Source organism: Equus przewalskii, chromosome 3 (genome assembly GCF_037783145.1).
Source record: "Equus przewalskii isolate Varuska chromosome 3, EquPr2, whole genome shotgun sequence".
NCBI classification, from domain to species: Eukaryota; Metazoa; Chordata; class Mammalia; order Perissodactyla; family Equidae; genus Equus; species Equus przewalskii.
In genome coordinates, this window is record NC_091833.1 from 35,256,456 (window position 1) to 35,277,680 (window position 21,225).

The window sequence follows — 21,225 nt, forward strand, 5'->3', positions numbered from 1 at the left end:
AGCTGAGGTTTGAGCCAGGCAGGGGCCCGAGCCGCAGCGTCAGCCACAGTTCCTGCCTCTCGAACGGGATGAGGCTGTGAGGGCTGCCGTGAGGCTGCGCCGCCATTGCCCACGCAGTGGGCCTGCTGCACGGAGTCCTCAGGAAGGTGCAACCTCTGCTGCCAGCCCAAGTCACAGGCGGGGAAACCAAGGTCACCCAGCAGGTGGGGAGGGGCAGTCCCGCTGGCGCCCCTGCAGTGAGCTGCCACCATGAGTGGGGGGGCTGCTCCCCAGGCAGGCCCCTGGGGCTAGGACTCCGGCCGGTGCCTTGTCAACAAGCCCTGGAAACAGAACTGGCCACACCCAAGGAGGTCTGCTCAGGGTGACGAGTGGACTCCGTGTCCTTGACCGTCCCTCAGCCCAGGGCCCTGGGTGTGGTCACTGGCATGAGACGGGGGCCCTCAGCCCAGCTGGCCCCGATGACCATGAGAGCAATTCAGGCCTGAAAGCCCCAATAGCGTGTGAGAGCCGCTGTGGGCAGAGGGGAAACTGAGGCAGAGGGACCTCGGCGGCACCGTGCTGCCACTTTGGGCGGAGGATGCTGGGGTGTGACGGCGCAGTGGTCAGGGGATGCAGGCCTGGCTGGGGCAGAGCGGGGACGCGCAATGTCTTCCCTGCCCTGGCTCCTCGGATAAACAAGGGCAGCTGACGCGGGCGGGACATCTGCTGTAAATATTTGATCTGACAGAGGAAGCAGGCGCACTGTGTCCCCAAAGATGGGGAGCGGTGGAGCCACAGCGAGTTGAAAGGAGGAGAGAAGAGAAGGGAGGGCTCGTAATGAATTGCAATGACTGCCAGATGGGCCCAAACCCTCGCTCTGTCCCAGCCAGCAGCTTCTCTTTGTCACCAGCTCAGGAGTGTGAGCACAGCAGGGCGTGGGTGGGAGGGCAGGAAGGAGGGGGGAGCGAGCGGATGTCGGGGAGCGACACGGGGTCCCCCTTGTGAGGGATCACGGGAGACATAGTGCTGGCCTGGGCATGCCCTGCGAAGGCCAGTGGGTTTGGAGTCTGATGGATCCAGGTTCCAGCCTCAGCTCCATGTCTGCACCGGTGGGGACCTCCGGGGGGCCTCAGTTTCCCCGCTGTTCACTGGGAACAGTGGTACGGCCTGGGTTGCCCCCTCAAGGGGCAGTGGGGGGCTCAGCAGGGGCAGTGGTGAAAGAGCTCTGCAAAGCAAGCCTGCTCCGGGGAGCGCCTTAATCCCCAGATGATGACACCCAACGCTATTCAAGCAGGAGCCAAATTCTTTGCGTGCAATCTTCATGCAACCTTCCCCTCTGCACGGCTGCAGAGGCCAAGGCCCGGGGAGGCCAGCTGGGCCCAGGCCGACAGGGGCTAAGTGGCAGGGTCGGGCTCAAGCCTGGGAGCCTCCGGTCTGGTCCTCAAGACCCTCTGGAGAGCAGCTCCACCAGGGCCCACGCTGGAGGCATCGCGCGGGCCCGGGAAACGAGAGGCCTGCGGGGGAGGCCGGCGGCACTGGGGGTGGGCACCTCCCAAGTGAGCTCCAAGGAACCCGGACCTTGGGAGGTGTGGGGCAGCAAAGGGTCATAGGGTCAGACACACTTGGGAAGCGTTTCATCTCTGCCCTCTCTGGGAGATGCACACCCTCACTGGGAGTGAAGGCCCTGAGAAGTGCTGCCATGGAGACACTGGTCTCACGCGGCCTGGACCGCTCTTCCCACTGGTGTGGCACACGAATGCCCAGCACCTTGTTAAGATACGATTCTGATCAGTGGGTCTGCGCTGGGCCTGGGGGCCTGCACGGCTCCTAGGCTTCTGGTGCTGCTGCTCCCAGCCCAACACGAACTATTCCCGCTGAGAGGCCGCTCCACTGTTGAGCCGTTGTTTATCTTTTGTGTTTGACCACATGACCCTGTTTTCATCTGACACCCATTCATCCATCTGGCTGCCCAGCCATGTAACCACCCCCTGCCTGTCCCTCCATTTGTCCCTCTCCCCTCAGTCTGTTCTAGCCACACGGCCTCCTCATTGTTCCTCCTGCCTCAGGGTCTTTGCACATGCTGTCCCAGGTGCCTGGAAGGCTCTGTCCTCCACTATCCACCCAGCTCCCTCCCTCACCCTCCACTAAATGCCCCCTCCTTGCAGTCCTGGTGCACATCTCCACAGACCCTAGAGTCACGGTTGGCTGGCTGCCTTCCCTCCCACCGGGGCGTTGGCTACACAAAGGACTTGCCCTCTTTGCTCACAGCTAGATCCTCGAGCCCCACAGTACCCAGCACACAGTAGGTACTCAAAAACTGGCTGTCAAGTGGATGAGCAAATTTGGCCAATAATAATGGGACTGATTTGGGCAGCTCTGTCTTAGCGTGCTGGGTTTGGTGGCCACTAATCCAGTCTGGCAACTAGTTTGTGGCCTTAACTAGTAGGAATTGGTCCTGACTGGTCAGCACTGTTCCCCGGGGGATGGGGGAGCCCCCGAGTCCTGGGAGGTCGAGAGGGAGGCCCAATCAGAGCCAGCAGGCAGCGACTCGGGCTCCTGGGCACCCGCCACGGAGGGGCGCGGCTTGTCCGTACCTTCAGGAAGGGGATGACAAAAGGTCGCAGCGGGAAGTTGGTGGCCTCCTGGAGCTTGGAGTGAAACTCCTCAATGGTCAGCGTGGAGTTCTGAGGGGAGAAAAGGCACGGAGTATCAGCTGAGCCCTGTCCACCCAGCCCAGGGGGCAGGAGGCCCGAGCGCTGGCACAGCCCGGCGCCCCCAGCCTCACTCACCCGAGGGACACGACACCCAACTCACCACGAGCCCCAGCACCAGCGTGCGCACGCGCTCCCCGATCTCCGGCGAGATGTCGTTGCCAAACTGCTGCAGGGTGGTGAGGAACCGCTTCAGCTTGCTCAGCTGCCGCGCCCCGCAGGCGGGGGGCAGGTGCTGCGTGGACAGCGAGGCCGTGGATGAGGTGGCCGGGCCATTGCTGAAACCGTTGGGCGTGGACGGGGTGCCGTTGACGGCCGTCGGTGAGTGTGTGCTGCCGTTCATCACTGTGTGGGGAGAAGGGGCGTGAGGATGGCGGGGAGCGGCCACGGGGTCACCGACACCCTTGACAGGTGTGCCCACTGGGGTCTGGAGAGGCACAGCTGTGCCCAGGTCCCCAGCGGGGGGGAGGTGGCACAGTCCCTTTGGCCTTACTCTGGCACACCCAGGGGGACGCCCCGGCCAGCCTGGCAGGTGCCAACTTCCCGGCCGGGCTGCTCGGTGTCCACTGTGAACAGGCAGAGGGGCTTCTCCACCACCAGGCAGGAGAGGCCGCTTGTCCCCCCTGGAAGGCCAGTGACCCCCACCTCTGTCAGGATGGCCGTGAGCAGTGCCCAAGTCCCACAGAGGTGCTATTGCCCGCAAGAGAGCCCCGGTGCCCAGGCAGATGGGGCTCAGCATGAGGCAGAGGGATCAGACACCCCTGGACAAGGGGGCTGGACCCTGGCAGGGAGGCCCTGGGCCAGCTACTCTCTGGGGCTGCAGGGCACAAACGTGCGTGCACACAGGCCCCAGGCTGTGTGTGGAGGACAAGCAGGTGGCCTAAGGGACTCGTGGTGAACATGCTGCAGGGGCCCCAGGGGCAGCACTGTTGGTCACTGAGGTCGTGCCACTGGGGTCAGCATCCCAGGGCTGGCAGACTCCTGGACCCTGTGAAATGGTCCTAGGGCAGGATGTTGCTCCTCAGCCTCGGTGATGGAGGGAAAGGATGAGCCTCCACACTGGAGGCTGGGGGAGCCCTCCTGAGCCCAGTCACCTGAGCCCCAGCCTCCAGAGTCTGCAGAGAGGTCAGAGGTTGTGGGCTCCCAGGGCCCCTGGTAATGGTGGAGGGGGCTCTGGACAGGGGAAGGGGGACTGGATGCCTCTGGGAGGCCAGAAGCACATCTGCTAACCCCAGTGGCCAGTCACGTCTCGCCCCCTTGACAGGCCGCACAGGTCCCCGGTCCAAGTCGCTCATGTGCGCACACTCAGCACCTGGCACCCTCTCGCTCGCACCCTCCTCCTGTATGTGTTTGCACTCCCTACATGACTGGTCCGAACCTGTTCCCTTGCACACGCTCTCCATTCTCCAACTCCATGCCTCCCTCAGCACCGTCACACCCACACTCGCACACATGCCTACACACACAAGTACACACACACAGACACATGCATTTGTAGGTGCAGACACATACATGCACGCTCTCACACACGTCTATATGCACGTGCACACACAAGTGCACACATGTAAGCATGCAGTCCCACACACATGTGCACATGCACACCCCCATAAACGCACACTTGCATGCACACACACATGCACGCTTGTGCACATGCACGCCTGCACGTACGCACGCACACCTCTCCCACTCCCTCAGCGGTGGTCCACGAGGCCCGTGCCTTCCCCCTGCCTTGGCCCGCAGGGTCTGTGCACAGCGCCTATGCTCTCACACTTCGCTCAAACTGTGTGGTCTGGGGCTGAGGGCAGCTCAGAGCCGCCACTCCCTTAGGGCGGAATTCCTCCAAGGCTCCAGCCTCTCCTCTGACCTGTGGCCGAGGCCTGGAGGCCTGTGTGTGCAGCAATGGGGGGGCAGGAGCCTCCTTTCTCCGGGATGGGGACACTGCCAGGCTCGGCTCTGTGACACGGCTCCTCCTGAGCAGGCTCAGACGTTTGATGTTTGCTGCCTGCTGCTTACTCTGCTTGCTTTGGATGGTGGGGTGCCAGTTTGTCTCCCAGACCATGCATGCCCTGGCCATCCTGACCTGGGCCTGGGGGGTGACCTACTGACTGTCTTGGACTCACGGAGCCTGGAAGGGCAGGAGCACATGAGGTGGGGGGCCCACGTGCTGGTCCCTCCTTCCTGGGCCTCAGCGCTCCCACCCTGTGTCTCTCCTATGTCCCAGTCATCCCCTCCACCCACCCTTGCAGGTCCAGGGGACACAGCTCCCACTGTCACCAGCCCTGGGGGCTCCAAAACCAGCCCACCCCTCTGCACACACTGAGCCCTTCAGTAAACAACCTCTGTTAACCCTGAGCCTACCGTCTGGCCAGCTCTGCCTTCCCCAGACGCTGCCTGTACCCCAGCTTCGATGACTGGCTCATCCCCCTGACCGGCCTGCTGGTGACGCCTGCAAAGGCCCCTCCCTCACTCACTGAGCGTTGCCGCAGGCCAGGGGCTGGGCTGCTCATCCACAGGTAACGAGGCTCGCCATCATCACGCACAAGCCATACGGTTCCCAAGACTGCCACCTCAGGGTGACCCCAGCCCACAGTAGGCCCTCAGCAGCAGACACAGCCCTGCCCCTCGTGGGTGAGAGATAAGCCATACTGTTGGGAGTGGGTGTCCTGCCCGAGGCCCTGCCTCCGCTTGGTGTAGCCAGGACGTGCTGTGTGGTGAGACTGGGGGCCTGGCCTCAGTTTCTTCATCTGCGAATGGCTGTTGGCCGGAACCAGAAGAGGGGCTCCAGGGGCCAGAGGACGGGGTGCCCGGGCCCCTTCTGCTCTGTGCTTCCCCGGCTCATAGAAGCCACCAGGTTGTCCTTCCACCACCAGAAGGAGCCAGGAACACTCAGCCTGATTGGTTTTACGTGCTGGACGATTGCTCGTCAGCAACCAGCCCCTACTTAGCACAAGTATGGAAACGATTGATTGAAGGCCAAGGTTGGCCCCAAAACGCGAGCGATGTGCTGCCCCCTCCTGAGCAGGGCGGCTGCAGGAGCAGAGGCCAGCGCTGCTCCGGGCTGAGTCCTTCTCACCAGGCCCCCCTCCCCCGGAGACACAGTGGGAGTGGAAACCTGTGTGGCCCCTGGGTCGGAAGCACCTTCTGGGCCCAGGAGTGACACCCGGCTCATAGTCCCGCGGGTGCAGTGCACCTCGCTCTGGCCTTCCCTGTTGCTCTGGATGGACAGTGAACGCCAGACGCAGGACATGAGGAGGCCCATCCCTCACCCTCTCCGAGGCGCCGTCCAGAGGACCCTCAGAGAGACCAGGAGACCCCCGGTGGTGCTACCTCCCTCTCACTGGTGAGCTGCAGATGACACCACGGCCGACGCCAGCACACACACAGCCTGGTCAAGACTGATGACAGCCACTGGCGGTCACTGCAGCCAGGCCAGGAGATGGCTCGCTGCCACGGGAGACCTCACCACAGCAGGGGCTCGCTGCTCTCTGGTGAGCGGGGCTGTCCTCTGGGGTCTGGCCTTCCAGAGGCTTCTAAGATGTGTGGCTGCCTGCGCCACCTGGCCCGTTCCTCCCCCGCACCGGCCCTGGCCCGGCCTGGGCATGGCCTCCCTGCGGCTCCCTTACCAGCTCGCCCTCGGCGCCTGGGTCCTCCCGGCAGCCTGCTCGCCCGCGCTTGCCCGCGCTCCCTCCCGCGGCTGCAGGGCGGTCTCAGCAGCTCGCTAAAGGAGCGCCGAAAATAACCCCGCCACAAGTGCTTCCACCCCACAACAGGTGTGTTACTAAGTTAGAGCACACGTGTCCCCAGCTGAGGTTTGGGGGCGCACGCCAGCACCCCCGCGGCTCCCCCAGCCCCAGGGCCCGGGCAGGGGTCGGGCTGGGACAAGGAACCCCGCAAACAGCCCCTTTCCCTGGTGCAGAGGTGGCTCTCGGGCACCAGGAAACACTGTCAACACGAGTCACACAGCCCTGACAGCGCCACATCTCCGTGGACGCTCCGGGCACCACAGCAAGGCCAGGCGCATCCCAGAACAATGGCAAGGAGGGCGACAGCCTCACAGGACATAAATAACGCCCAACTGTCACGTCACCCTCCCCAGAGCCGCGAGCTACGCGGCGGCCACACCTGCGCTGTGCATCCCGCCTGGCTTAGAGTCGGGGCCTGTCCTGACAGCCGAGCCCGGCCGTTCTCGCTGGCCAACAGATACTCTGAGCATCGCCCCATGAGAGCTTCCCGTTACGGATACCAGCTGTGCCGCAAGCACCTTGACGGAAACGTCCACTAGTGACCGATGCCTGCCTCGTGCCCCGTGTGCGTCAGCCCTCCCGCCAACGTGACCAGCAGCATCTCGTGGCTCCTTGTAATCACCCAGGTGCCAGGAGGATGTCCATTTTACAGATGGGGAAACTGAGGCACAGGTGTGGGACTTGCCCAAGGTCACCCTGCCAGGAAGAACAGGAGCTGGGACTCGACCCAGGTCTGCCCTCAAGGCGGCTGAGTTACGGACTTGTCATTGACATGGACCTTCTTGCAACTCTGGGAGCTGCCTTATTTACCCTGCTTTGCGGTTGGGGAAAAGGAAGCTCAGAGAGGCTGTCCACCTGCCCAAGGTCACACAGCTCGTGAGGGGCAGGGCTGGGGTGTGAACTCGGGGACGCTGTCTGCTCTGCTCTCCTGCGCCTGCCCCTAGGACCCCTCTTCTCTCCAAGGGAGGCAGGACTGACTGACACTGCAGATGCACAGTGGGGTGCCTTCCCTGGGCAGAGGGTGCTGGGTGAGGACCTCCCAGGAGCCCTGCAGTTTTTGTTATTTTACTTACAAAGACAGACCATAGACCATTTTAAGCAGCCATGAAAACGGCCGTGGGGCAGAGACATCACAGGTCCGTCCTCTCGATCTGTAAGCAAAATAAGAAAAACACGCCATCAGGACAGGCCCGCGGGGTGGCTGCGGGCCCCTCCCCCCGCCTCTTGACAGCAGTTTGGGGTCACCGCCTCGGGCCCGTCCATTCTCTTTTTGGGCCTCAGTTTCCTCCTCCGTGAAGGGATGGGGTTGGATCCGGGGGTCTCTTAGGGCCATTTCTGCAGGAACGTCTAGGACTCCACAAGAACTTCTGTTCTCCATCGGCAAGGGCGGGACACCCTGGTTCTTAAGAAGCTCTCTTCCTGGAAGGTGCCTGGTGACCCCACTCGGCACTGTCCTCAAGGGACCCAGAGCCCAGGCGCACAGGGCTTGAAGTCTCCATCAACAGACAGGCCAACAGCGGTTCTAAAATGAGGTCCAGGACGGAGCTGCCGTGAAGGGGGGAAGCACCAAACGGGGAGAGACGTTTGATTTGACGGAGCTGGAGTCAGTGGGCAGAGGCCGCAAGGAGACAGGCTGGATGGCTGCGAGCAGAGTGAGCCCCCTGTCGTGACCGTAGCTGAGGGCGGGATGGAGCATCGGCTCTTTGGGGGTCCTCCCAGCGGCAGGGCAGCTCCTCACGCTCCTTCCAGAGTCCCTCCGCCCTCCTGCCTGCTGCCTGGCCACAGTAGACCTTCAGGTCCAGATGGAATCTGCCCGGGGCGGTCACTGGGGCAACTCCCACAGCCCTCCAGGCGTGGTTCACGGCCAGCCTCTGGTCAGCTTGGCTCGCAGGCAGTCCCGGGAAGGCTCCGGGCAGGAGCCTCGGCTGAGCAGAGGCTCTGGCCACTGCGGGTGCTGCCAGCCAGGTGCACGGACGTGGTTAACCACCCCGCTTTCAGGGAATTCTGTGGGTCAGGGGACAAATCTGAGGCCACCTTGGAGGTGACCAGAGACTTAGACACTCGCAGCATCCCGAGAAACTGAAGGAGAGAGAGAACGCTGGTCTCTCTAACCTCCACGCTCTCTCCATAAAGCCAGGACCTGGCTCCAGAGACGCGAGCCTGCAGGGCGGTGGGGGCGCAGGGGACCCGAGCCACACACAGGCCCACCACCGCACATCTGCTCACAGGCCTCATGAAAGCAGGCCGGCGGTGTGGGCTGACCCAGCCCCGCCCCGACCTTGAACATCTGGTTCCCAGACCAGTGCTTTCCGGAACATGGGCTTCTGGACCAAGAGGGAATGCAGGCTGGGGAGACCGCCCACGAGGGTCGGGGAACCCGCCTCAGAGCCCTGGCCAGACCAACAGGCAGTCTGCTGGGTTCTCCCCTCGGAACCGAACAGCACTGTAGGGGGTGGCGTTGTTTTAGGTGGGGCGCCTATGGTCTCGGTGCACTTGGGGGCTGCTGCTGGCCTGTCAGGAATAAGTCCTCCTCTCTCAGGGCTGGGCGTCTGCTGCCGACATGGAAACCATGCGGGAACCGCCCCTCTGCCCACGGAGGCCAGACGGAGCGGCCCCTGTGTGGTGGACGGAGACCCTGCCTGCGATTCAGCCCAGAGGTGAGGACTGTCTCTCCCCGAAAAGGCAGAAGGGCCCGGCCACCGTCGCCACGGGAGAACCACTGAGGATACGGGAGCCCCGCGGTTCTAGGCTCTATGCTGGCACACAGGCGGGCCGGGCCCATTCCTGTGTCCACTGCACGTGGGGACCCAGGCTCATCTGGGCCCTGGCAGGAGGGGGGCTGGAGAAGGTGCAGGAAGGAGTGTTTGGCCATGAAGCTCCTACTGTGTGCTGGGACGTCCCTGCTTACAGGCAGTGCACCTGGGAGCAGGTGGTGTCACACCATTTACCAAACGGAGACTGGGATGGGTCAGAGACTGGCCTGAAGCCACCATTCTACAAACAAGGGGCCAAGCCTGGCCTTGAACTTGGGCCACCTGACCCCACAGCCCAGGCCTCAGATGGAGGCTGGGTCACGCCCAAGCCCGACAGAGTCAGCAGCCAGGCCTTGGATGGCAGGACCAGCATCCTTCATGTCCAGGGATGAAGGGAGCCAGACCAGGCCCTGCGGTCCACCCTGGGCTCCGGGTGGCTGGAAGGGGACCCGAGGAAGCAGCTCTTACTTCTTGGCCCAGTGGGGACCAGGGGCCACCAGGCCCAGGAGTTTGAGGCCCCTCCCCCAGAGGGGGGCTTCGCTTGGGGGGCCCCCGGGTGTGGGGCTTCTGCCTCTGAACATGGGGTTACGATGGCACATGGATCCTTTCCCCGCCCTCCAGAAATGCTTGGGAGGCACTGCTAGGCCTTGGTTTTGGGGGCCAAGGGACACTGTTCCCGACACTGGTCCAAGGCTGGGGCCTCCTTCTTGACTGCTCAAGACCCAAAGCCGCTGAGTTGCCAACTTCTCTGACTCAAAGGAATGGGGCTCCCGTGGTGGCTGTGCCCTCCGGACCCCAGCCAGGGCTGCTGTGTGCACAGAGACGCCCAACCTGGGTCTGCCCAGGGCCAGCGAGACACCACCTGAGGGTCCTGTCTGCCATGTCACCGCCAGCCAAAGCCCCTGCTGACCCCAGTTCCTGGCCAACCCTCACACGGTGCTGAGGTCCAGCTGCAGAGGCCCTGGTATCAGAGCCGAGAGCTCCCAAGGCCAGAGCTGCCTCCGATGGGCCCTCTTGAAGGGTGCAGGCCTGATGGAACTCACCCACACTCAAGTAACCTGCTGTGTGACCTTGGGGAAGTCCCTATCCCTCTCTGAGCTCCAAGTATAAAAGCTCACTTTGATGGAAGGCTCACAATGTGCCGGCCACTGAGTAAGAACTCCTATTAACTCACTTGTCTCACGGCAGCTCCGTGAGGCAGGTACTACGGCTGACCCCGCTTTACGGATGATGAATACCAGGCCCAGAGAGGTCAAGTAGCTTGTCCGAGGCCACCCACCTACAAAGTAGAAGAGCTGGGATTTGAAGCTCAAAGTGTGGGCTCTGAGCCATGATGAGGGGCCCCCTCCGAAGGGCCCAACAGTGGGCATTTAGGGGCTCAGGGCGGAGGGACTGCAGCACTGGCTCGATTCACGATCAGGTTCAGAGGCTCAGACAGCTGGAGGGGCTCCCCGAGGCGCCTCTCCGCTCTGCCCGATTCAGTGCCCTGGCCCAGGGGTTACTCACTTGTGTGGGGCGTGAAGGAGGGGTGCCGTGGGGCCCCCTGGGATGCGGCGGGCGGCGGGGGCGGCATGCTGGGGGGCGTGGACCGGGGCTGCGTCTTCACCTCGGCGGGGGAGTCGGGCATCGCTGCGGCCTTCTCCTTCCTGTCTGCTGCAACTGGAGGTGCAGAGGGGAGAAAAAGAGAGAGGTGAAGCAGCTGGAGGGCCGAGGGGGCCAGTGGCCACCCCAGCCCCAGCTGGTCCCCAGCCAAGGGCCCCCAGCAGCTGGGTTTGGGCCTGTGCTGCTGGGGGCCAGGTGCTCCTGGCTCTGCCCACAGAGCCAGCCCCAGTCCCAGGGCGCAGCCTTCCAGATCAGATCAGCCCCAGGTGTGCTCACAGGTGGCCAACATCCCACCCACCTGGGACCAGAGGGCGGGCTCCGGTCAGCCCATTTCGGGTGGGCCAGAGGGTGTAGCTGTGAGGACCTGGGCTGGCCAGAAGGGGCCCGGGGCCTCCCTGGGGGAGAGGTCTGGGGGGCTTGAGTTTCCTCTCTTGCTGACTAGGGAGTTGGGCGGCACCCCCCAGGCAGGGGTCGAGGGCTCTGCCTGCATTGGCAGCTCCCGAGGGCGTGTTCAGACACAGGTGCAGCCTCCGCACCCCACTTCCGGTTCAGCAGGTCCGGGTGGGCCCGAGAATTGGCATTTCTAACAGGGTCTCTAACAGGTGAGGTTGCAGCAGCAGGCTGGGGGCCCACTCGGAGGAACCATGGTTCTTGGCGCCCTGCCAGCTCTCCGAGGCTGACGGGCTGGTCTCGGGGTCTTCCCAGGAGAGACTTGAGGCAGGCCCTCTGGGGCAGCGGGGCCTCGGTTAGCCATCTCCTGGCCCAGGTGATGCCTTCGAGCAGCCAGGCCGAGGACACGGTCAACGGCAGGCTGTTCTGGGCCTGGCCGCTCAAAGTGTGGTCCACAGTCCAGCGGGTCGGCCCCCGGACACTGGTCGAGTTCCATGGGGTCTGCCGCTCTGCTAAGGGTCAGGTGTGCGGAGAGGGAGTAGAGACGGCCAGAAGAGACCAAGGCCGGGGAGGCCCTGAGCCCTGGCCCCCAGTAAGCAGGATCCTGAGGAAAAGGCCCTGGCGCATCTGACCGGCCGCACAAGCCCTGGGCCACAGCTGCCGGGCACTCTTCACAGGTGGAGAGGCGAGCCCCTGGCCCCCTCTGTCTTGACTCAGGGTCAGTCAGCGCCTGGGCAGGCGGCAAAGACCTGGGAGCGGCAGCTAGGGTTTTGGGTGGCCCAGCTGCTCGGGGTGGTCGGGTGGGCATCCTGTACCTGTTCCCAACAGAGGCCCAGCCCACGCTGCCCCCAGCTTGTCCTGCTGACACCGACAGGGCCTCACCCAACAAATGGCATTTGCGTATCTAGTGCCCCATGCTGTGCAAACTTCCCCTCCCGGCCCCCATCTCTTGGTCAGAGTGGGGGTGCCCATCGTCTGGGGTGGGGCTCTGACAGCCTCTGCACTCCAGGGCCCGTGGGGTGAGAGCAGAGAAGCCCCCCAGGCCCCGTGGAAGGGGCGGGAGCCGGTAGTCAGCAGCCTCCCCGGCCGAGGCACCTGCTGTCCGCTCAGCTGCAGCCGCCGCCCGGCCCCCCCAGCCGCCCGGCCTGCCCGTCAGGAGGCTGATGGCCGGGCACACGTGTGCCGCAGCTGTGCGGGCCTGTCAACGCCGTGTCTGGCTGCAGGGCCGGCGGCCAGTCCCCGGTGACAACCAAAGAAGGCAAACGTGGCCGCCACCGTGGGCCCCGGGCCACCCCTGTGGGGCGCAGGCCTGTCCTCGCCAGCCCTTCACCTGACCAGGACGCCCTGGGGCAGGCGGTCCCACACGCAGCCGGGGAGGGTGTCTCGGATGCCAGGCCAGGACGCCGAGGACACAGGCCTGTTCTGACTTTTCAAAGCCCTTCCACAGTGGGGCTTCGTTGGACAAGCAGAGAAGGAGAAACCCGCCAGGGATGGTGGAGGGTGCTGCCAGGGCCGGGCTGCAGCGCGTCTCACTCCGGCTCGTCTGGTGAGACCGGCGCCGTTGGGGAGGAGCGACCGCGGGCGACCGAGAGTGCCCAAGATATGGGCTGGTGGACACACTCCCCCCCGGACACACACACGCCCGCTGGTGCCTGGGACCTCCCCTGGCAGAGGAAGAGAGGCCACCACGCTGGCCTGGGGCCGCCCCTCACTCAGGGGACTGAAGGCTCGCTGCTGGCAGCTCTGCTCTGGGCACGCGACAGTCATCGCTCCTGCTATTCTCACAGGAACCCCGCGAAGGGATGCTGCGGCAGACCTGTTTTATGGGCACAGAGAGGGGCAGTGATCTGCCAAGGGCACACAGCGAGTGCGGGTGTGTCTCTGCAGGGGCACGTGGGTCTGCAGGGTTTCAAAGCCCCTGGTAGTCATCAACGTGCGCTCTCCTTCCCGAAGAGGCAGCAGTCATGGCATCGCAAGCCAGCAGGACGGAGGCTGCAGTGGGGAGGGGCTTCCCCACTGCTCTCCCAGGCCCCACATCCCATGCTGGGTTCTGGGCCACCACCAGGGCTGCACACAGTGGGACCACACGTGTGCAGTAGGGATCTCGTGAGTCTTCCTTTTTTTGTTGAGGAAGATTAGGCCTGAGCTAACTGCTGCCAATCCTCCTCTTTTTGCTGAGGAAGACTGGCCCTGAGCTAACCTCTGTGCCCATCTTCCTCTACTTTCTATGTGGGACGCCTACCACAGGATGGCTGCCAAGCAGTGCCGTGTCCGCACCCAGGATCCAAAACTGCGAACCCTGGGCCACAGAGAAGTGGAACGTGCGAACTTAACCGCTGCGCCACTGGGCTGGCCCATCGTGAGTCTTTCTTGAATCTTGTTTGAGTCCTGGCTTCATTGCCCTCTGGCTGTGTGACCTGGGGAAGTCACTTTGCCTCTCTGAGCCCACTACTCCTCTGTAAATGGAGCAACAGCAAGCCCCTTTCCAGTGTGCACACGCCAGTACACAGTCAAATTCGGAAAAGGTTTATGGAGCAACTCGTGGCTGGGCCCAGCTCTGCAGGCTGCCCCCACCCCAGAAAGCAGAAAATGACGAGACCTCTAGGAACAGCAGAGGCGGTGTGGAGATGGTGAGGAACAGCATCTGTGGTCAGGGAACAGAGCGCAAAGGCCTGGCAGAGGGCGCGCAGGGCCTCTGGTTGAGCAGGCCGCCTGCAGGGGAATCGGGAAGCGGGAAGCGGGGTCGGCCGGGCGGCTGGCGAGTGTGGACTGGCTGTGCTGCGAGGGCAGCAGGGAGCCAGCGAGGGCTCCGCCCGGCAGCAGAGCGGGTCTCTAGCGTGCACCGTCTCTCCACCTAGAACCCGTCAGCAGCTTCCCCGACAGGTGCTTCATTGGTCTCACCTGAGCTGGTCGCCCCTCCCACCCCTGCCGGCCCCACCACACCTGCCTCCTCCGCCTTCCTCCCACGCCCAGGGCGCCTGGGCTCTGAGCCGAGCACCCAGCCTGGAACACCCCTCTGTCCCTCCTGGGGACTCAGCTCCAAGCTCACTTCCTCAGGAAGTGCCCCCCACTAAAGCTGTTTCACACCCCCCCATTTAGTTCCTCCAGAAGGGACGTCACCCCACTCTGGGATCATCTTGCTCCCTGGCCCACCTGTTTGCAGGGGCTCGGTGCTGGATGGGGCCTTCAGAAGGCGGGCCACGCATTCGCTGGACGCGAGACAGGGACACGAGGTGGAGGTCACCACCAGGCAGCCCTCCCAGAGGAGCCGTCTGAAAGTCTCCCCACTCAGGGGCTGGAGGGGGCAGGTCCAGAGGGGTGTGGCTGCCCCAGCTCCAGGACGAGCAGACCTCGGGGCTGGGGGGGCACACACAGCGCATCCTGGGCGCTCACCCTCCTCGGGGCCGGCCGGGCGAGGACGGCAGGGCAGGTCAACCCACGGCGCAGGCCATGCAGGAGCTGGAGTCTGTCCCTCCCGGAACAAGTCGCTGTTCCTCTGAGCCCGGCTCCTCGCCTCTAAAGGGGGTGCACCGATCCCCCCCTCCCTGGGGGGCGGATGGATCAAAGGAGGCAGAGTGGGGACGAGGCCGGTGGGGGCTGGCACCCACCACAGTCCCGCCATTACGGCAGCAGCTATTAGCTATTATTATTAGCCTGTCCCTCCTCTGCACCCCAAGCCATGTGGGGGCCCTGACCAGCCCATGCTGGGGCCCAGCCTGTCCAGCGTGATGGCAAACAGCGTACAAGCCGCTACAGGGGCAGCCTTGCTCTCCGGGTGCTGGCTTCCTGCCCTGTCCCCTCTCAAGGCCCTGAGCCAGCTGGGGCTACTCCCTGGCCCCCAAGACCCACCATGATGCTCGGACCCTGGCGGCTCTCGCACGACCTCATTGCCCGGCTGGCAGCCAACACAGGGCCATCCAGGTGGGACCCCGCATGCACGCCAGGTGGGCAGGAGCTGCCGGGGTGCGGGGGGCTCGGGGAGGGGCCCCACGGCATATGCTGGGTGCTGGAGCCGGTGAGGGCACAGCTCCAGTGTCCCGCCAAGGCTGTGAGGGTGCCAGCCCAGCTGGCACAGCTCCCAGCAAAGTCCAGACCGCCACCCCGAAGACCTGGGCAGCTCTTTCCCCTCCCGCCGTCTCGGGTCCCCCCTGGTGTCCACTCCCGGTGTCCTCAGCCCCAGATGGAGGCGGCCCCACCTGGACATCCACACAGCTCCTCATGGGATCCTCATGCCCTCCCAGAAAAGCGTGTCAGGGCCTGTGTGTCCGGGCTCCCCAAGGTCACCCCGCCTGTGAGAGGCAGACCGGGCCTGACCCCGTCCACTCAGCCCCGAGCTCGAGCTGTCCCCTCTGCACCCACCCCAGGCCTCCGTTTCCCCCACCGCTGATTCTGGGGTCCTCTGGGGCTCTCAGCCCCACAGCACCTCCACCAAACGGTGGCGTCCCCTGGACAAGCCCCCTTTTAAGGGGCTCTGGTTCGGCGAGTCTTCGGTGGGGCCCAGGCAACTGGATGTGTGTCTTTTAAGTTTATTTTTTCTTATAAAATTAACATGTAACAGTAAGAATAACAGCTGCCCCCTCTAGTAGGGTCACCACATGCCCCAAGCGTTAACTTGCCCACACCTCGGGTCAGGAAAAGGAGAGTGACCCCAGGACATTTTTTTTTTCTTTTTTGCCAAGGAAGATTCGCCCTAAGCTAACATCTGTTGCCAATTTTCCTCTATTTTGTATGTGGGACGCTGCCAACAGCACGGCCCCGATGAGTGGTGGACGTCCACATGCAGGATCCAAACCTGCAAACCCGGGCTGCCAAAGTGGAGCATGTCAAGCTCACCCAGTACGCCACAGGCCTGGCCCCAAGACTGACTTTCATCAGGAATTCCACATGCCGCGTCCTGCTCGTGGGTTCACCGCAACTTCAGAGCAGCCCCAGGAGCCAGGGCCCTTTACGACTCCCGTTTCACAGAGGGAAACTGAGGCTCACAGAGGGCAAGTGACTTGCTCAGGGTCTCAGAGCCAGAAGCACAGAGCCCAGTGGCAGCAGCCTGAGCCTGGGGCCTCTGCATGGGGCCTCGAGCTCCTGGTGAACCAGGGTCGCCAGGGAGGTTAGAGAGTTCCGCAGCCGGCCCGGCCGGAGCTCCGTCCAGTGCTGTCTGCAAAGGCCGCGTGGCCAACCAGAACACGGAGGGCGGCTGCCTGGGGTTTGAGGTTGGGGTGGGTTCATTGCGCCGAGTCTCGGGTGACGCCCCGACTCTGGGGCAGGTGAGCACGAGGACCACCTGCCTGGCTGCACGGGGCCCTTTCCAGATCTCAGATGCCCCAGAAGAGGAAATGAGCCCCAGCCACCGGGTCCCTGGCCTCTGCAGCCCCGTCAGCAGCAGGCGGCAAAGCCAGTGTCCAGAGCAGCCCAGGCCCCCGATCGCTGTGGGCGTCCCGTTCTTCCCAAACAGCCTGTCAGGCCCAGCTTCGCAGGTGCGGAAACTGGCCGTAGCGAAACTCGGGTCCAAGTTCACACTCGCGGAAGAAAGCGCAGATCTGGAGAAGGGACACGGGGCCTTGTCACCCACACCGGGGTCCCCGCTGGTTCCCCTGGAGCCCTGCACGGTGTCTCAGCCAGAACAGCGGCCCGTGTGCTGAGGGCTGGTGGGGGACAAGTCTGGGGGTGCCGGGCCTCACGCCGTGGTCCTGGCTCGGCGGTGGGCAGAGGCGAGGGGCCTGCCGTGCAGGGAGCCCCACCATGCACAGAAGAGAACATTGCTTATCGAAGGGCCCAGCCAGCCAACTCACGCAACCTTCTACAACCCTCGGACGCAGACAGTGCTCTTCGCCACCTTACAGATGGGGAAACCGAGGCACAGAGAGGCTCAGCGGCTCACACAGCTGAGAAGGTGTCTGGGCGTGGAGCCAGGCATCCGCTCCCTCAAGGCTGCTGCACAGAGCACCGTCATCTACTGCTCTTCTAGTTGTCCACCCCCCACCCCACAGGGGCTCTCTGTGTCCCTCCCCACCCTGCATCCTGGGGGCTGGGGGCACCGGCTGACGGCGGTGTAGCTGGTGTCTTGACGTGGGGTCTGAACGTGCAGGAGCCACGCGCGACGCCCTGGTGAGCGAGCCGAGCGGGCGAGCGGAGGCCTGCGCCCCCGCCAGCCGCTCCTGGGAGCCGGACTTCCTCCCCCAGCCCCGCCCTCGCCCGCGGCTCCCGCCCCTCGAGAACATTCCCAGACCCGGGAGGCGCTCCCCAGGGCCCGTGGGAGACCCTGAGTCTTTCCCAGACGGCATATCCAGTTCCCAGCTAAACGTCTCTAATCCGTCCACAGAGGAAGCAGCTCTCCAAGGCCGGGCGGAGCGGTGGGAAAGAACACGGAATGTACCGGAACGAGCCGCTCCATCCATCACTGTCCCTGTCCGCTTGTAGTTCCCAGCCCGCCCTGCCAGGCTGAGAACTGGCCACAGCCCAGCGCTCCCAGGCCTGGGGTTCTAGAACTCTCCAGGGGAGGAGGCCTGTCAGCATCAGCACGCCTCAGCTTCCCCTCAAATCCACGTTGCTGTGGGAACAGTGAGCCCCTGCTTTGATCTTTTGTGGTCTGATTATTTCTGCTGTTACCATCTGACCCTCACAAAAGCTGAGGGACATATGGAGGCAGGCAGGTAACAACAGGTCACCTGCCTCAGGCCCTTTGCACAGGTGCCGACAGGCCGACGGGTGCTGAGAGGTGACAAAGCTATGGTGGCCCTGACCTGACACTTCACACAAACCACCTCACCTTGTCCCCACAATAAACCTATGAGGTGGGCAGATGAGGAAACTGAGGCACAGGGAGGGAAGCTGGCCTTGACCTCAGGGGCCGGACAGCCACTCTCTCTGTGGGGTTTTGGGATGCACCCCTGTGTGGACACTGGGCAGGGCACTGCTCCCAGGGCCTGGCTGACCCGAGGTGGACACAGCCCCACCTCAACCCCTTTCTGGGAGCTGACCTGCAGGCAGGGGTTCCTGATGCCTGTGGGAGGCCAGGGGACCTGGAGGTTCCCGGCCCCCTCAAGTTCCCGGGATGATGGAGAGGCCGGCCTTGGGAGCAGCAAGTGCAGGAGCAGAAACCTCTGTGGGGCGGCTGTGCAGCGGGTCTCGGGGCGTGGGGCGGGGTCCTCCATCTGGGCAAGGGCACCGTGCCTCGGTTCCCCTCTGTAAAGGGTGGAGCCCAGGGACTCGGGGGGGCCTTTCGGACCCTGCCCGCAGCCCAGCTCCCACATCCGCAGGAAGGGATGAGGGGAGAGCACACACGCGCACAGGGTCGGCCACTGCCGGCTTGCGGCTCTGCCGGCGGGAGGACGAAAGCAAACCAGCCCTTAGATGGCGGTCCGAGGATCTCCCTTCATATCATCAACCGCTGCGTCTTCCTCGTAGGAAAAGCTCAGGCGAGCAAGAGGCAGGGGACCCCCTGCGAGGTCGTCCAGCCAGGACCATGCCCGCTGTGGCCTCCACAACCTGGCAAGAGGGACCAGCCCGTCCCCACTGTCCCTCGAGGGGCGAGGGCTCCACATGGTGGGGGAGGGGCAGAGCCAGGAGCTGGACCCCCGTCTCTGCATCCCCAGCTTCTGAATTTCCTGGGCCGGGCAGCAGGCCAATATTCTGAAACTGCTGCCAAGGTAAACCCGTGCACTTAGGTTTCTCGGGCAAGCCGGCCCCTCTAAGACTTATTTCCTAAGACCAGTAAGAGACAGTTCCCCTGCCCCTTGGCCAGTGCCCTGAGAGTGCCTGCAGGATCCTTTCTGATGGCCTGAGCCCTCTCTGCCCTCACCACTCATACTCTTCCCCTGGCATCTGCTCAGCTGCTCCCGCCTCAGGGCCTTTGCACTGGCTGTACCCTCTGCCCAGAATTCCTTCCGCAGATACCTGCACAGTCTGCTCGCATCCTCCGAGTCTTTGCCCAAATGTGACTTTCTTTCTCAGTGAAACCAAGTGCCTAGAACACTGCCAGTAGGTGCCCAAGAAATACTTGTTGATTATGACCAAGGGGACCCAGGGAGACGCAGTCCTTTGACAGCGGGATTGTGGCAGCTGCCCCAGCCCCACAGGCTCCCTTTCAGCGATGCAAGTGCTGACCCCTCTGCCTCAAAGTCTGCCTAGGGCCCTCGGCCGGAGGTTCCATGGGAACCTCCCCGCTGGGTGTCCTCTGGAGCCGCTGGCTGGGGTGGGGCGGCCAGCTCAGTGCCCCAACCTGCGGGAAGAGCCGGGTGCTGTGGGGAGGGCACACGCACCCGCCAGCGGCTTCCACACACACAGCCCGGCTCAGGGTGGACTCTGCGGGGGGGGCGGGGGGCAGGCCCTCTGGGGGGGGCGTCCACCAGAAGCATTCCTCCATCCCGGCCTTCAGCATCGGGAACAGACCCCAGGGCTCCCACCGTCCTCACAGCACCCCCCAGGAAGACACTGCTCTCCCCACTTCACGGATGGGGACGCTGGTGCCCAAAGGCAGCGGGTGAGATGCCTGGCGGGCCCCTCTAGCACACAGAGTCCACCGTGGCTCCCTATCTCCTTCCCGTGGGGTCCAGACTCCGCCGTGTGGCATTCGGGGCTCCATGCAACCCTGCCCAAGCTGCCGGCACAGGCTCGTCCCCGTGGCCTCCAAGCCCCCATGGCTCCTGAGTGCTGCCACCTTCCACTGTGCGGCAAAGTCCTGGTCCAGGGGCGTCACTGCCCTGGAGAAAAGACGAGGATGGTAAGGGGCAGGGACACTGGGTGGGGCTCACGGACACCAATGCAGCGCAGGGTCCGGGTTGGCGACAGCCATGGGGACGTGTCCCTGAGCAGCAAGCAGCTCTGAGAGGGTCAGAGCAAGGCCCCTCGCATCACGGAGCAGCCCCCCCAAGCTCAGCGCGTACATGGCCCCTTTGCATCCAGGCGGAGAGTGGCCATCGTTCTGACTCAGGGGGACCCAGGCAGGTTTTCTGGCCTTGTAACCGCTGGGTGGGACCTTGAAAGCTGTGAGGCGCAGGGTGACGCTGGGGTGCAGGGCGCCTTACGTGGAAGCCCTTGGTGCCTGCGATGCGCCCCCGCCAGTCCAACCCCTGTCACCAGTGGTGGTAGATTTGCCTCCTTCGAGGCCACTGACCACTGTGTACCGGCCGCCATGTGGGGCCCAAGCAAAAGGGAGATGGCTGCCCCACCAGCTCAAAGGGCCCCATCCCCAGAGTGGCCGGAATGCGAGGCGTGGGGGCAGAGACCTCTCGGGGAGGAGGGGGCGTCTGCACCCCCAAACCTTCACTTACGTCATTCTCTCCGATTTCCCCTCCCCCCACAGGCCTTCCCAGGGGCCTGGCCTTAGGTGGCTGGGGGCTTCTCTCCCGGACCTGTGGTCCAGCCGCAGCTCCTGGATCCTGGGGGTCTCCAGTAAGCTGGGCGATCTCCCAGCTGAGCACAACTTCCCTGGGGTGTGGGGGATTCTTCTGGAGCCTCCCAAGGGAGAGGAAAAGTTAGGCGCAAACCCCTGGAAGCAGCCACATGTCAGGAGGGTCTGTGGCCAGCGATGGCTGGGGCGCCCAGGCTGAAGGTAAAGGGACTTGGGGGGCTGCCTGCGTTTGGGGCAAACCCAGGACACTGGGTGACCCCCTACATCCAGACGGGCAGTTTGACCTGGAGGCTGACCCCTCCCGTACCCTCTCCAAGGCCAACGTCAGAGGACCACGGTCGTTGATGCCTGACGCTCGGCAAAGCACTGAGAGTTTTCAGCGGGGATTGGCGGGGGGAGGCAGCCCTAATGAGTCCCAGGCGCTGGAACTTGAGTCGCTTCCCACATCTGGTTTATATCAAGGCCTCCGCCGCCCGATGAATAAGTAATCATATAAAAATACAAGGGTTAGTATTTTCTCTCCATTGGTCTGGGCGGGCCCCCACCCCCACAGTGCTCCAGCCACGTCCGTCCGGATCCTCCAGCCCGGCCCTTCCTGGTCCTCGGGGTCTGACCCCGGCAGGCTGTCCCTCTGGCCTGTTAACTCTGCCTGCCGCCACCCTTCCCAGCACACAGCGCTGAGCCACCCTGGTCCACCTGGC

At 63.9% G+C, this 21,225-nt stretch overlaps 1 protein-coding gene across 4 annotated transcripts in view; it reads right to left on the reverse strand.

Annotated features, from left to right (window-relative positions):
* The window catches only part of CBFA2T3 (CBFA2/RUNX1 partner transcriptional co-repressor 3), a 94,195-nt gene that overhangs the window by 17,428 nt on the left and 55,542 nt on the right, over positions 1-21,225 (reverse strand). For 2 of the 4 annotated variants that reach the window (XM_070612498.1, XM_070612495.1), the window contains exons 2-5: positions 10,693-10,845; positions 7,507-7,584; positions 2,794-3,035; positions 2,574-2,663 (exon numbers count right to left, since the gene is read on the reverse strand). In XM_070612498.1, coding sequence (XP_070468599.1) covers positions 2,574-2,663; positions 2,794-3,035; positions 7,507-7,584; positions 10,693-10,813 — 531 coding nt within the window. In that variant the 5' untranslated portion in view covers positions 10,814-10,845. The remainder of the gene's footprint in view (positions 1-2,573; positions 2,664-2,793; positions 3,036-7,506; positions 7,585-10,692; positions 10,846-21,225) is intronic. The other 2 variants (XM_070612494.1, XM_070612496.1) reach the window with 1 other exon arrangement.